This window comes from Anopheles merus, chromosome 3L, assembly GCF_017562075.2.
Source record: "Anopheles merus strain MAF chromosome 3L, AmerM5.1, whole genome shotgun sequence".
Taxonomy (NCBI): domain Eukaryota; kingdom Metazoa; phylum Arthropoda; class Insecta; order Diptera; family Culicidae; genus Anopheles; species Anopheles merus.
Genome location: NC_054085.1, coordinates 30,606,659 through 30,622,302, shown reverse-complemented (window position 1 = coordinate 30,622,302; position 15,644 = coordinate 30,606,659). Strand labels below are relative to the sequence as shown.

The window sequence follows — 15,644 nt, the reverse complement described above, 5'->3', positions numbered from 1 at the left end:
GTACAATCGTGGTTTCATTCAACCACATCCTCAAGCATGGCATCACAACGGTAATACTATCGTTACTGAAATACGCTTCCGTTGATTTATTCACCCATACTCTAAACTGGTCACGTAGTATGTGCTTCCTACCGAAAAGAGGAAGCATCAAGAAAATTGAAAGTCTTACTAGCGCCATTCGCTTACAGAAGACACCGTCGACGCACTCGACGCCTCCGCCGGCTACACTGAGAGCGACAACGAGCGTCCCGCAAAACGGAAGACGACGCTAGTGCTCCAGGCAAAAATGTCATAAAAATGCAATCTGAATGCAAATGAGCCGTTGGCCGCACCGTACCGGAAGCACGGTTCGATGCGATGATGAGTTTCCTGTGAGGTGTGAAAACCAATTTCGAGACGCTTCGTGACATGTACCGAAAGGAAGGAAGTGACCTATTTCGCATGCGGACTAGAAGGGCACGGGGGAGGGGGGGTCAGGCAAGGAAGTACCGATCGAACCTATTGCCTATTGAGAGCGAGAGATGGAGAGTGGGAAGTTTTATGAAACAGCGTTTAGGCAAACCATTACATTCAATTGCAGCAGGGTGTAAAAGTTTGGCTATAAATGGAAATCTGTAAAGGCATTTTCTGGGAGGGACTGTCCTACAGAATTGGTTGAAACGGTAGTAATAAATATATTTCCTTCATTTTACATACGTTTTTGTGTTTAGAAAATGTTTTAAAATTATTTTTCGTGTCTGAACTGTACAACTTACAAAATATCTAGTTTAAGTTCTAGGTAGAGATTCTTAGTTTTTGTATTAAATAAAAAATTAATAAGAATTGCATTTATATTTTTAACTTATAGGGTTTCCCACGATTTATTTTTCAATTCCCATGATTTTTTGGTGCGTTCTCACTGGTTTTTTGATCGTACCCCATAGATTTTTGGATCGTTCCCATAATTTATTGGTATTTTCCGATTGGATATCAATACAATTGGACCAAAATATTCTGGGAAACGGCCAAAAAAATGGGGGAACGCGCACAAAAAACATGGGAACCCACCAAAAATTGATGGGAACCAACCAATAAATCTTGGGAAACCCTGTATAATAGATCCGAATAATTTGGAAGATCTGTTTTCCATCACTTGTGAGTATGGATGTTGGCTAGGTATGAACGAAGAGTTTGAGCTAATATAGACATCAAGAAACATCAAAACTAAATTGGTAAGGAAATGTGTCGTGGCTAGTTATTTGAACGAAAGAGAGAAACATTTTGCTTTTGAACTAAAAAAAGTAGAAAAACAGTAGACATCTTAACATCTTGACATCAGTAGATAGTAAGACATCTTGATTTTTAAATATTAAAAATACTATTTCTACATGCATCCATACTATCAACCTAGCATGAAAACCTAATTTTGAATATAGCAGCTATAACGATCCCAGCTAACCTTTCTAACCCAGCTCCAGATTTCAGTACTGGTCACATCAAGCATCATACAGAGCCCCCCCGTCTGAAAACTCATCTAAAAATGATTTGTAACTAAATTGGGAACACCGAGCAAACGGGATGGTATCCCCAAAATTTTAATTACCGTAACCCAAACGACGTCAACTAGTCGGGTCCATCTTCACATTTGCCATGCAATGATGGATCACAACACACAAGCGGTAACAGATTGTTTGACTGCATCGTCGCATCGCTCGTACCTCGTAGCTGTAGTTTTGAACAGCGAGAGCCTTTCGAGTGGAGATAAACTCCCTCGAAAAACTTCCCCAAAACCACGCCCTTGTCAGCCATGTGTCACCAAAAGTTGCATAAATTATTCATCGTGCAGTCGCATAAATCTCTTACCGAAAACTATGAATTGCTAAGCTAAATGCCGGCGAAGAAAGCACCGCACTGTAAAGTTTTCCTTCGCGTTGCTTTCAAGGGCATTTTGTGTCGTCCGCTTTTCAAAATTACACACTTTTGCGTCTTAAAATGCATGAGCTCTTGCCGTAAAAATATTCAAATTAAATATTTCCTTCTGCCTCGTGCACACGGATTTACTTCACCCATTATCCAGTACGCGCGGAGTGCAGCACGCACGCACCAGGCCAAGGAAGCAGCGATAGTCATCTTACGCCACGACCCATTTATCTTCAAGATGTGACACTCGACCGGAGTCTAACCGGCTTTGGGCACATACTTTCGGCAAGGGGAGTGGCACAAAATGAGATCGTTATTCTTCGCCCCATTATTCACAGCAGCTGAACCGAACCAACCACTCAATATTGAGTCGGTCGGTAGTCGGCAGTCGCATGACGTGATGCGTTCCGTCGGTGTCCTATGACGGACATGGAACTGCACCGCCACCAACGCTGGCCGCCTTTTTTTTTGGGAGGGGGAGAACCGAACAAAGGATCACAAATCAACCGCTGCAACGCTTCCGGTGACAACCGGCTCAACGGTTGCCTGAGCGGGGAGAGGCAGTGAACGAAGAGGAGCGGCAGTGCGACAACCCGAAAAACGAAATCCCTCGGGTGAATTTATTATGCCTTTTCTTCGATAAGACGCTCGTAAGATATTCTTCTCACTTTTTCCCAGAGCGACTCCAAAGCGTACCTGAGTCTTGCCCCGGAGGACCGCAACCGAAGGTCCGCGCCAGGTGTGAATAGATTTCCACTTTTTCCAGGACACGACACGGTACTTGATGCTGGTGCCACCCAGGGGAGAAAAAACGGGGAAAGGAAAGAAATGGACGGAATATAAGACATAATAGCTATCAGATGATGATAATTTATGTGTGTGTGCGATCTATACCCACACACATACACACACACTCTAGCTACACATTCCACGGCAACGATATCACCTTTCACGGAAGATAAATGATGATATCCCGTAATATAAGCGACCGTACGAGCGTAATGTCCCTCGCACACTCCACTGAGTGGCAATGGGTTGGTTTTTGGGAGGCAGCGAGCGAATTCCTTTATCTTACGCCCATTACTCGGCCCGATTCGACGAGCGAAGGTGAACGAGAGGAAGGTTGTTAATGTAGGGAAATTGTTTCACAACCATCGTTAAATGTTAATCTAGCAACGAGGTGAATAATTTACGACCTATATAGCAAGCTTAAAGATGGGTTGTACACCACCATAGCTGTTGGTTGCTTGAAAGGATATTCCATCGTATCGCTAAAGCACCACAAAGCTTCTTTTGTTTGCTGGAGTAAAATTTCATCCTCCAATGGGAGTTGTTATGATATTCTTACTGGTATTTTGTATTTCATATTCGAAAAACCACAATAATGACCCACTACTGCTTCGCTATTCGCACAACTGCTGGCTTTACCATTTTTTCACTTTAATCCTATCCACTTTAACACGTGCTCCTATCCACTCCATGTTCTTCACATTGACCGAAAACCTTCCAGCACCTTCACCTGGAGCCGGCTGGAGCGGAACCGGGAAAACCCTATGGCAATGGCAGTGGAAAACAATTTCAAAAATAATCTTGTTTGTGTTTGTGTAAGCAAATAAAGGAGAAACTGGCCAGTGAGACACATTTTGTGGGAAAGCAGCAGAAACAGAGCCGTAGGTGAGAGCCGGGGTGGAAGGGGTTGATGGAAAAGCATAACAAAAGGCGGAAAATTGGAGCGTAACAAGGTTAGCGCAAGCAATCACCGGCCACCGGTTCTTTATTGCTTTGTTTTGTCCCTGTTCTGGGCGGTTCTTGGCAAGGAGCGTAGCATCTTTCGCTGCTTTGTAAGCGTACCGGTTGCTTGAGGAGCTCGAGCGAAAGGCAACTTAGGTAAGCGTTGGGTGTATTTGCGATCGATTTGTTTACAAATTTAATTGTAATGCTCGTCGATTGACGATGGATTGATATATTTTTCCTTTAATTTGTTGCGTTCTATATAAAAAAAGAAGTTTGTTGAAGCTTGCATGGAGCATAAAAACTGTTACGCTTTTAAAACGCTAGCTTACGAATTGCTCGTTCTTTTCTCAAGCACACACACACACACTTGAGAAACCGTTTGCCAATGCCACCGACGCAATGCAGTGCAATTAATTTTAATTGGCTGCATGCTTTCACGCTTTCACCGGTGGCTAGCGGCAGGTTTGTGGTCTAATGTGCTAACAAAAACTGTACAAAATGCAAATAAAATAAACGAAGAAGGGTAAACATTTGGAGCGAATTCGCAACAAGCTTTTACCTTAGCAATAAGGAAACAAAAACTGGGTTTTAAAGCAGTTAAAGGTTTGTTGATAAAACAAGGCAAGCGAAAATGTTTCAAATACCCTTCATGTAGGTTTTTTTCATATATTTGTTTTTAAGCATTTATTATTTTAAAAAATACAATAATGTACAATAAATAATGCAGAGTTGTTGTTCAATACGTTGTTCAAGTTCGATATAAGATATATAAGAGAGAAAAGGACTTATTTTGGAGAAATTATTCCAGTTTCACTGTATTTATCATTCAAATTAACAAAAATTTGCCACAGTTTAATAAAACACAATTTTGAAACTTAAACAAAACAACACAAATGATAATAACTAACCCTGATCGTGTTAGGATAAAGTTTAACCGCTAAAGCTCTCACTCAAGATTCGTCTCGTTTCTTCCACGCAGCCCTATGCCAAAATCCCTCTGCGACACCCTGCGGCAAATTTCGGCACTTCACGCCGGCTAATCTACGACTAGCGCACCAGCAAAAACGAGCTGTTCCTTTTCACCCCAGCCGGCTACTGAATCTCCTTGCCTAGCCATGCCATGCACATATGAGAAACTGCTTCCTGTTGTTGATTTCCCGGTCGTCGTCGTCGTCGTCGTCGTCATTGTTTGTTTCTCATTTTCCCCGGGCAGTTTTTCTCACGCTTGGTGTTCATACATATATTTTTGTACCTTTATTTTGTGAGTTATGAAAAACACTTTCCAGCAGATGAGAAATGCGTAGCAAGGGGTGTGCGGGGCGGAGCAATATGGACAACATTCTATCTTTCGTCAAAATGTATCTTCACCATCGTGCGAAGACAAGTTTCGCCTCGTCGTCGTCGTCGTCATCGTCATACTCGTCCTATGCAAACGTGGTGTGATGAATTGAAACGATTCCTACAACAGATAGGGCCTTGTTCTGTATGTGTGAGTGTACATTTTTTGTTACTTCCGTTTTGAAGGAAAACTTGTTTTGCCTCCCCAACACACAGCACGATGAAGATGCGCCGTGCGAGGCGACATGAAAGGGAAAAAGTATATATATATTTATCGCTGTGGGCTGTCAAAGTTTTTTTCTCTTTGTCTCGTGTCTTTTGTTGCCAATGATGGGAAAAATAAACTTGAGCAACCTCCAATTTGTTTCCTGATGACCCGTGAGGCCAAAGTGAAGAACACGGTTTTGCTTTGTGGCGTTCATTGCAAGCAATTCACCTCCAACTATAATATTTAAATGGGCCCACTTGATGAAATGGTAGAGCTTTTTCAGAGCTTTTCCTTTCATACAAAAAAAAAAGTTCACTGCACTCTCCTCCATCTACTCCACACTTCAAATAAAATCATATAAAACAATCAAACTCTCAACGAGGCTTCAATGAAGGGCAGCACAGATGTTGCCCGTTTCTCCATCAACCTCACTACACCAATCAACCATCCACCAAACTGTGGGTAGCGTGGATGCGAAAAATGCCCTTTCAAAAGGTACCACCGCCTACCACACACACAGGCCGCCTTCCCTTGTCACACCCTGAACGGATCATACCGCATGCGAGCTAAATGTTTTCCCATTAAAGGCTCGCCCGTTTATTGATGCATTTAATTTAATGGGGTTCAGAGTGGTAACAAAAAATTATCCACCCATTTAGCTCGACAGACTGGAGCTGGGATGGGGTTCTAAGCTCGCCAAGAAAGCTACATTGATGACGAGAATGAAAAAAAAAGCTACCGAAGGGAAGGGAAAGATGGTACACATATTGCTTGGAAGTAAAACCGAGCACAGCATATGGCTACATAATTTAGCTGCCACATAACCGTTTGCAGCTATCGTTAGAAGTTTAATCGATCTTGAGTGTATTACATTAATAATGTTTCGGTTGATACAAGAGCTGCACGAGATGTTGCTCGATCTGCTGGATTTACTCTGCGAAATTTGTTCGGTAATTCATAGCAGTGTTTCGTATGGTCAAAGACATTGCCATCGGAGTCGATTATCGCTTGACTCAATCATTTCTTAACACGATATTCTCCCATCAGTGTAAAATCTTATCCAAACGAATGGTTCAGCTTCAAATTTAGACTGACATGCAATGGTATGTTATGAGCAATTCTGTAAACTGTGATTTCTGTATAATAAGAAATAAAATATAATAAGATGTAAAGAGATTTATGATATTTCTAGTTAGAGTTACATTTGAGCAGAAATCTTTGTTTTTTTTTAATAATAAAAATTGCCCAAATCCATAATTAAAAATTATTTTCACTTTCAGCTACCAATGTTTAGTCCTCCGTGCCATTCCCTTAATTTGGTTCGAATAGATTAATCGCACTTCTGCTCTCTACCGATCTTGCAAATGTTCAGTTTAATAAAGACTTTTTTTTTATTTTTACCACTCAATCAAACAAGAGCATGCAAGAGCGCATGGCTTCGTTATTTAAGATTCATTGCTCAATCAGCAGATTCGTGAACAAACCATAGCGCATTAATCAAAAGCCGCACACAGTAAAGGGCAACAAATGTTGCCTTATCAACACACACTGTGTCGAAAGTCAATGCTTAGCTACAATGTTACACGTCGTGCGCGGGTAGATAGTGTTCATTCAATTTCAGTTCTTACGAACACGCATCGTCTTGCAAACCTTATACCGCTACCGGCTTGCGCATCAGAAACGGAACAGCTTCGTCTGCGGCAAGAAGCGCGAAGTGAGGTACAGTTTGAATTAGTTCAGCTCAAACGCAAAGCCTGATCGAAATTAATTTGTAAGTTGATTTTTAATGATTTCGTTAAATAATTTACAGAGTGATTTGAAGAATGTTGAATGGCTACATCGTTTTTTTCTAAAGAAGATGTTTTTATTTTCTTTAATTTCGATGCAATGTACTCGGTAAGTTACGCATCACAATACATCAGAATTCATCGTTTTTGTGTGCGTCCTACTATTTTGTTAGATTTATCTTTGAATCTCACTACCACGTTTGCCTTTAGGTTTTTTGAATAAATTTTATCAATAGGGTACTGCAGAGTTTGGCCAAAGATAGATAAAACGTGGAAGATAAGCAATGATAAACCGTCGTTGACTTCAGAGTGTACGGTACAGGTATAAGAGCACGGTGCACTGTAGAGCAAACCATGCAACAAAGTGTACTGTTTATCAAACCCGCCTAAAAAGGTTTTTTTTTCCTTTTGGTTGTGTTTAGCAGTTTTATCTTTCCTCCTTTACTATTCAGTTTTGTAACATTCTTTGTAAGTATTGTAAATTACTATATTAAGATTATTGAATTCTAAACCGTATCACTAATTTTATGTTTACTCCTTGAGGTAACGAATAGACAACATGGATCCTGCAGCAAAAAAGCCAAAACTAGAAAACGAGAGTGTTAGCTCTTCCTATCACGGGATGTTCTACCATCTACGGCTCGGAATGGTCATACTGCTGCACTCGTACAACTTTCACCGTAAAGGAACGCTGCCCCACCTCAGCATCACGATGGAAGACTGTGAGGCGGGCAAGTTTGATGACATAGTGATTCGCTACGCATCATCCACCACCCCGAAAGGTACCATTTACATCCAGGCCAAGCATAAACTCTCCTCGGAAAACACGAAACCACTCACGGAAGGAGATTTCTTCACGAAAAAGGCCTCCAACACTCCGTTCTCCGTTCCCATGTACTTTCGATCGTATCTGGACCACTATCGGCCCGCTTCCAGTGGTTCGCATGCATACTTACTTTGCACCAATGCAACGATCGATGATAAGATGATGCAATATTTCACCCAGCGACACCGTGGTGTGAGTGATATTCTATCGTTTTGTGCTTTGATTAACGCTACATGCTATTCCTTCAAGCGAGAAGGCAAGTTCACCGCACTGTTGAAAGATCTGCGAAGAGTCAGTTTGGAAAAGCTGGGCAAACTGCTCGCGACGCACGCTAAAACTGGAGAGGAAATCAACTCAAACAACACACTCATTGGTTTGTACCATAGCTTAATTGCAATGTCGGTGGAACGGGTCACGTCGAACGTGTTCACATTCAAGCGTGAGTTTTGGACAGCACACGATGCCACGCCCATGGGAAGGCTTCGCATCATCGTTGAGCGGGAGTACGGAAAGCTGCCTCAAAATAAGCCCAAAGAAGAAGCGCTACAGTTAACGATTTCAAACGCCTCCATCAATTTCCCCAACGCCGCTGCAAACCCTGGCTCTGTGGATCAGTTTTGCTTTGAGCAAATCGATCGAATAATCCATCAATTTTGTGACGAGTTCCTGTTGGTGTGTGGATCGAAAAGCGAATCGAATCTGCTAACCGACGCTCACGAACTGATGCCCAACTGGGTGCGCGATCGAAAGGGAGCATTTGAAAATCTGCAAACCCTGCTGCTGGAAGCACTCCGAGGGGAAGGATCGAACACGATCATGCTGAACCAGATCAAAGAAAAGTACATTGAAGTGAATGCGAACGAAAGTTTCAACATGCTGCGAGTACTGACACAAGAACACTTTCAATCAGTGCGCAATGAATATCCATTTATCGAATTACAGGCAGATCGTCTGAGAGACTCTTCGCTCTATCGATTTATCTGTAACAGTTCGTCGCATGATGTTCATTGCTTTTTTACCAAACACAACGTTAACGTCAGTTCAACAATGATTGCACAAGCTTCAGCCCTCCAACAGTATGATTGTTTATTTGTAAACGGCTCATCAAGCCAAGTGAATGGAAACATTCGTGTGATCGTTCGTGATGTGATGGAGTTCTTATTTGATGTTAATCGCACTTCACGTTACATTTTTGTGATCTTTGGTCAAATGGAACCAGACGAACTTAAATTCATCCAGGAGCTTACACATAAATACAAAGTGAAATCCATTCTAATTCAACAACTATTTCATAACTATCTTTATGAAGATCGTTTCTTCGTTCGTGATCTTACTGAAGCAGCAGCGGTACAAGTGCTACGACAACAGAGCCATTTCAACATATTTGGAACAACAATTGCTTTCAATGAGGTCGTTGGGGAAGATGATACACTAAGCTTTTTGTGTGATGTTTTGGAAAGATGTAACCAAAACTTGAAATCGATGAATGAATACTGCAACAGGAAGTGCTACGAAAGCATCAGCAGATGGTATATTCCACGCACCATGATACCGTGCAAAAAGTATAAAGGATCATCCCAGACTTACAAAGACCTGTTCTATGTAACGCCAAAAATCGCAGGTACCGTTATACCTTTTCAAAACCTAGAATTCATGCAGCCTAGCTCACCATCAATAATTAAATCCTACATAACATCTCAAGATGGCTTCAAACACACTGCCAATGCGATGGAGCAAGATCAGTACACGAAAGTTTGCCTCATCCTAGATGAGGCCGGGTTTGGAAAGTCCACCTTTTTTATTGCATTAGCATTTCACCTATCGAACGATAATCCGGCGGCGTTTGTCATACGCATGATCGCATTGAATTATAGCACCGATTTTGCACGTCTGAAGACGATCGATCCGACCACGATGGATGACACAACGATCGTTAGGATCTTCTTTCGGCTCTTCTATTTAACATTGTTTGTGGCAAATGTAAACAGTCGATCGGTAAAACAGAACGATCTGATTCGAGAGCAAGCTGATCAAATCGCTGGACATTTTACGATCTGGAAAGGTCAAGTTATACTCGATGCGGACAACACACCGCAAGAGCAGCAGATGACGGTAGAACAAAGGCTAGTGCTGCGGTTGTTTGCAGTGAAATTTAACCAAAGACAATTTCTCCTTTTGCTGGATGGTTTCGATGAAGTTGCTCCCCATTATAAAACCTTTGTAATGCAGTACTTCGCACGGCTGGCAAGTCTGGAAGGCATTCGTAGACTGTACCTTTCCTCCAGACCGTACGACTTTGTTGATGAAATGAAGCACACATTCATAGCTTGCAAACTGTTCCAGCTGGAAGAGTTCACGGTGCGCGATCGAATATGCTTCCTGTACAACTTCTTCATGGCGGAAATGGTTGAGTTTAGCGAATGCAACGAGCGTGATCGCTTACTCCTGTTGGCGGTATTGGACATGCAGGTGGTGCATAAAATGAGCGATGTCATATCAATACCCCTCTTTTTGTACTTGGGTTCGATAACGCTGGCTCTGCTGGTTCGAAAATGTGTCAATTTTTCCGATGAAACCCTGTCGCTGGAAATATTTGATAGATGGAACTTCAGTAAGTTACAAATGGTCCAAAATTTTGTAGAAAGAAAGCTTAAAATTCTGGACATCGATAAGACAGGCGCCATGGACGCGGTCTCGTTCAACGCAGCACAGATTCAGATCACCGACGAAGTAAATTACACGCTGTTGCAGCGGCATTTTCTGCTAGCCGTGTGGGTTACATTCGATAAAGCGATTCGAGCTCAGCTGCTGTCCGGCCATGAGCTACAGGAAGCGAGCCAGTACATAGAATACTTTGCGGAAGCGAAAGAAAAGGCAGGCATCATTATGGGCGTGCAGGATGACGTACCCATGTTCAAGCATCGCATGTTTGCCGAATACTTTGCTGCTTGTTGGCTGCGCCAAAACAGAGATCGTGTACAGCAGCTCAGCTACTTTCGATCCCGATCGTACTGGATTAAGGAAACGGTTCAAACGAGACTTTTTCGACCGGATGGTGCTAGAGGAAAGTCCAGGCTGTGAGTTACACATGGCTGTAATCAACCGTTGGGAAGCGCAGATTACTCAAATACTTGACAAAAACCCTTCCGCTATGATGGCGAAAGATGCTTTAGGCCGAATGGCGCTACATTTGGCCGCAACTCGCGATATTTCTCTTTACATGTTCGCGAAAAGTTCAAAACATTTCAATGAATTTATCAACGTGAAAGACGACCTCTATCAATAGAGTCCCATAGATTATGCGTTGATCAGTGAAAGTGATTGGCAATATTTGTTGGAAAAAAATGCAACCATCCATATTGATACCTTGCTACAGCAAATATCATTGAACAGCCTCGACCGAGTATTGCACGATCTGCACTTTTATAAAAATAAACTTGTACTTGAAGAAAAGCAAGAGATTGCCGATCAGCTAGTTCTTGCTGTGGTGAAGTATCTTCTCAACGAAAAACAGCTCGACATCTACACACACCAGCCAGAGCTAAACGACCAAACTATGGTAGAATTTTGCACCAGGCATAATATGGTCGATGCGTTAAAACAATTCGACTCACACACGAACAATCGCAAACAGCTTCCGTCGGAAGAGTACGATCGATTGTTTAATATTGCAGTAGAGCATAATGCTTGTGATGTTACTGATTACTACATCACCGAGTGCAACGCCGTTTTTCCAGGGACGCTTTGGGCCAAAGAGAAACTGATTGTCTTCGTGAAATATTATATTGAAAACGACAAACTCAGCTCATTCCGAGTGTTCTTTCAACTGCTATGCTCACAACTCGATATACCCAGCTGCACGCCCGAAGACAGCGAAATGGAGGAAGAAGATACGCTCGATCAACCCAAATACAACAAAGTACCAGAACAGATCGATACAAGTTTTGAAAGTACGTGTTGCTTTCACAGATCAGAGGCTGCAGATTTGTCACTGCCTGAGTATAATGAGGATGGTAACATGCACGAAGGATACGTAACCGAAACACTTGTTGCCCGAGCAGTGTATGCGGGAAATGTGCGCATGGTTCGCGAGATTGTACAAAAGACGCAGACGGCCATTAACAACAGGCTTATTTTGACGATCATGAGATTGCTGCCTTCCGGCGACGCGCGGAAACTCACACACGAGAGATCGGTTCCAGGCTTCCGCTATCTGCTGGACCATTCGGCCGACCTGTACAGTAACGATGAGCAAGGGCGTAATCTGCTGCATATCACCGCCCAGTATGGCTGTATCTATATGGTGCAGTGTTTGCTGCTCAAAGGATTTGATTTGAGCGAGCGAAATGCTGTGAACGGGTGGGACGCATTAAATTATGCTGCAGCTTGCACTGCATACCGCGCAGAGCTTATTGCCCCGTTCCTTACAAATCAAAGCGATGAGCCGCAACCTGGTAGCTCGAAATCGTGATCGATTTGTGTCGAATGTAGAACATTTTGTTGGGTGTTTTTATGCTGCTCCTATGAAAAAAACATGTGTACACATATTTGTTATTAATTAAAATCATTATGATAGAAATTATAATGGGAAAATGTTGATTGACTCCAGAAGTCTCTGCACCTGCCTTTTTACATGGGTCTTCCTGGGATCTTATACGTTTGCCACACTTTCTTGACTGTTTTGCACGAGAAGTGATGCTTTTGACGCGCTGGTGATAATACTGTCTTTTTCTTCTTCTTCTTCTTCTATTTGGCGTAACTTTGTATGAGCCTTCAAGGTAAAGCATCTAAGCTCCAACGTTTCCAGTATGGGAAACACGTTCCGGATTTCCACGATCGCCTGGACGATCAAGTACCAGGTTTCAGCTGGTTCGCTTCGAACAGTTCGTCGGCTCATCAAATGGATCCAGTTGGATTGTATCAAAGTGCTAAAAGTATCAGAAACACTGAAAAATTTTATAAAATTACAAACAATTTGGCAGCTTTCTGAAGCAAACTTATTAACGGCTTTTGCTAGGAAATGAGAAAATATGTTTCATGCATATGTTGTTATAAAAATTTGCAAAAAAAAAATGGGAAGATAATATTAACTCTACCTTAGAATGTTTCATGCTGCTGCATTTTGAAAACAATCGAACAAAACACAATTTTCAATGTAAGTTAATGTTGTACAATTCACTGAAAGCAATCCTCGGTATCACACAGCACACTAGTCACCATATGTCAAAGCGTAGAGTCAGCCATAATCCCTTGCCAATGAATGCTGAACGTATTCATGCCAAACTCTTCCGCATTCACCGTACACAATCGAGCGCAAGCGTAAAGCAAAGCAAGGGACGTGGAAAGACATCTTTTTCAGCGTTTGCTCAACTGTTATCCTAGCCGTGCGGGAGTCTTTTCCTGTCCATTTGCTAAATCTGTATTTTTTACTTCCATTCACTCGAAGCGCTCGAAAAATATGATAATCAACCCCCGGATTGCCTTACCTTCTCAGCTGTAGCAGCAGCCGCAGTGTGCCGTTCGACACCGGTTCTGGGTTTCAATATTGAATTAAATCGTATCGAAGATGGTTTCATTCTGTTAGCGATCGCATCCCCGTAAACGTTTCGTTATATTCATATGTATTGAGGCAGACGAGTTTAGAGTAAGGTTTGAAATCTAATACACAAAACGGAGCCAAAAGAAAACTCTTTTCAATCGGTAGCTTTTCCTCTGTTCATGATCCATACACTGCTTTTTCCTCGCTTTCCAGCATCAAGAATGAAGCGGAAATATTTACGCTTTCGTTGCGGTTCGCTTTTCTTACTTCACCATTCCATCATGCAGTGACTCTTGGATCGTTGTAGACGACTATCCCGTGCTTCCCGTGTTTTTTTTTTTGCCGCACTGCTCGCTTGCGTGATTCGAGAGACGGTTCACGCCGTCCCGCACCAAAGTCCCACCCAAGACATACTAATTCCTCGGCCAACCCGAACCGTGTTGCGTGATTTTCGACCGAACAAACTATTTCCTTACGCTGCGGAATTCTCCTTCCACGCTTGCTTTCAATGATTGAAATTCCAATTCCACCCGTTCGACAGTCGCGAGCGTATAACCTTCGGCGGTTGTCAGGGTGCGTCCTTGTCTGGGACGTGTAAAATCGATCGAACGTCTACAATCGATGCGGAACTTCTGCTAAAGTGATAACCTTCGGGGGTAGTTCTTGGAGTTTTACTTGCACGTTTTCGGTGAGTTTTGCGGCAGAATGGCAGAACGCTGTGTGCTTTTGAAAATGAGAAAGCGATGATAGAAAAGAAGACGCTTTCACCGTAAGGTAAGTCAAATCTCGCGAGTCAAAAAGCTAACTTACTTGAACTCTTTTTTTTACATTCTAAGAAGAGGAACCGATTGATGCAGCTCGTATGTGCATATGCTGACGGGATCCTTCCAGCAATCGGACAATTGAGAGAGCGCTTCAGATCAAAAGGGCAATGCTGAGGCAATGCAATCAAAGTTTTGGTAAAAAAAAAAGTCTTTTAAGGAAGGACGATGAAGACACACGGACTCGGGAACTGCTCAAGTGTAGTCGAATATCTCGAGCGCATACATTATGTATAGGCTTATGTATTTGTCGGAGTTGTGAGCGGTTTAGAACTGGTTTCTAATGCGATATACGATTCATGAGCGGCGATAGTTTATGAACCGAAATGCTAAAATGAGATCTGTCAGTCGCAAGTTATCAAAATTCTGAGCAATAATATCTGGATTGGATGTTAGAATAACACGAATCAAACTATTGGGGAGCATTTTTAAAGGGATTAATAGAATCATTGGAAGTTCTTGGATCAGGATGAACTGATACTCAAATGATGAAAATGAGTAGCATTGAAAGCAGACACATTTTTAAAGTAGTGTCGAAATAATTTAAATCATAAAAAATATTAACAATATTCAAAATTTCTAAAATATTGCGAAGAAAAACAAAGTATTTACACACAGTTTCATAAGCTGCAAATTTCGTTGTAAAATTGTATTACTTCCGAAACCGAAAAACCGTCACAGTATAAGATGAATCCAATAATTCATTTCCCTCAACCTTCTATCTGCGTAAACCCGCAACGCAACAAAACCGTCACTATAAAGAGATAAAAATTTACAACACTTGCGTGCGGTTTCGGTATGCATAAAATGCTGGTGCTTGCCTCGCGCTCAACTTGAAACGGTGGCAATTTGCAAGTGGCATAAAAATTATTGCTCTCAATGGTTTTGTACAAAACCGACCAACGTAAAACGACGAAAACATCACTCACACTCCACAATAAACCACTTCGGCGCAGCAAAGGCTGTAAAACTTCCATCGCTCCATTTGTGCATTTCAATTGCTCTGTGTTTTGTTCTCCTTCAAATTTCCTCTCTCTCTCTCTCTCTCTCTCTCTCTCTCTCTCTCTCTCCGGTTTTTCCTTTGAGATATTTATTGTTTTGGTTTAAGAAGAGATAAAGAAACGATGTTGATTTTTTCTTTTTATGGCATGACGCTGAAGTATGTTTTTAAAACGATTTTATAAAACTCGAACCACGTTCCGGGTAGGTTCGGAGTAGCCCGTTTATGGTTCTTAATAAAAAAAAGGATAGTAAAGAGAAGAAACTAAGAAACACTTTTTGGAATGAGTTTTGAACGAAAATGAACGAGTTTTGAACGGAGTCACCCGGAGTCGTTCGGAGTCGTTCGGAGTCGTTCGGAGTCGTTCAGAGTCGTTCGGAGTCGTTCTGAGTCATTCGGAGTCGCCCGGAGTCGCCCGGAGTCGGAGTCATACGGAGTTGTTCTGAGTGGTTCAAAGTCGTCGGATTAGTCCAATGTTGTCTGGAGTCGTTC

General features: G+C 42.2%; 1 protein-coding gene across 6 annotated transcripts; it reads left to right on the top strand.

The window, feature by feature from the left end:
- Positions 1-6,821: 6,821 nt before the first annotated feature.
- On the top strand, positions 6,822-10,881 carry LOC121600038. 6 transcript variants are annotated; one of them, XM_041928312.1, is made up of 5 exons: positions 6,822-6,898; positions 6,990-7,075; positions 7,177-7,288; positions 7,392-7,434; positions 7,521-10,881. In XM_041928312.1, exon 5 carries the CDS (start codon positions 7,526-7,528, stop codon positions 10,871-10,873), a length of 3,348 nt encoding a protein of 1,115 aa, XP_041784246.1. In that variant the 5' UTR covers positions 6,822-6,898; positions 6,990-7,075; positions 7,177-7,288; positions 7,392-7,434; positions 7,521-7,525; the 3' UTR covers positions 10,874-10,881. The 6 variants fall into 6 exon arrangements, with proteins under 6 accessions (XP_041784246.1, XP_041784245.1, XP_041784244.1 ...); XM_041928311.1 differs by having other exon boundaries at positions 7,389-7,434; XM_041928310.1 differs by having other exon boundaries at positions 7,389-7,434; positions 7,510-10,881.
- Positions 10,882-15,644: the final 4,763 nt, after the last annotated feature.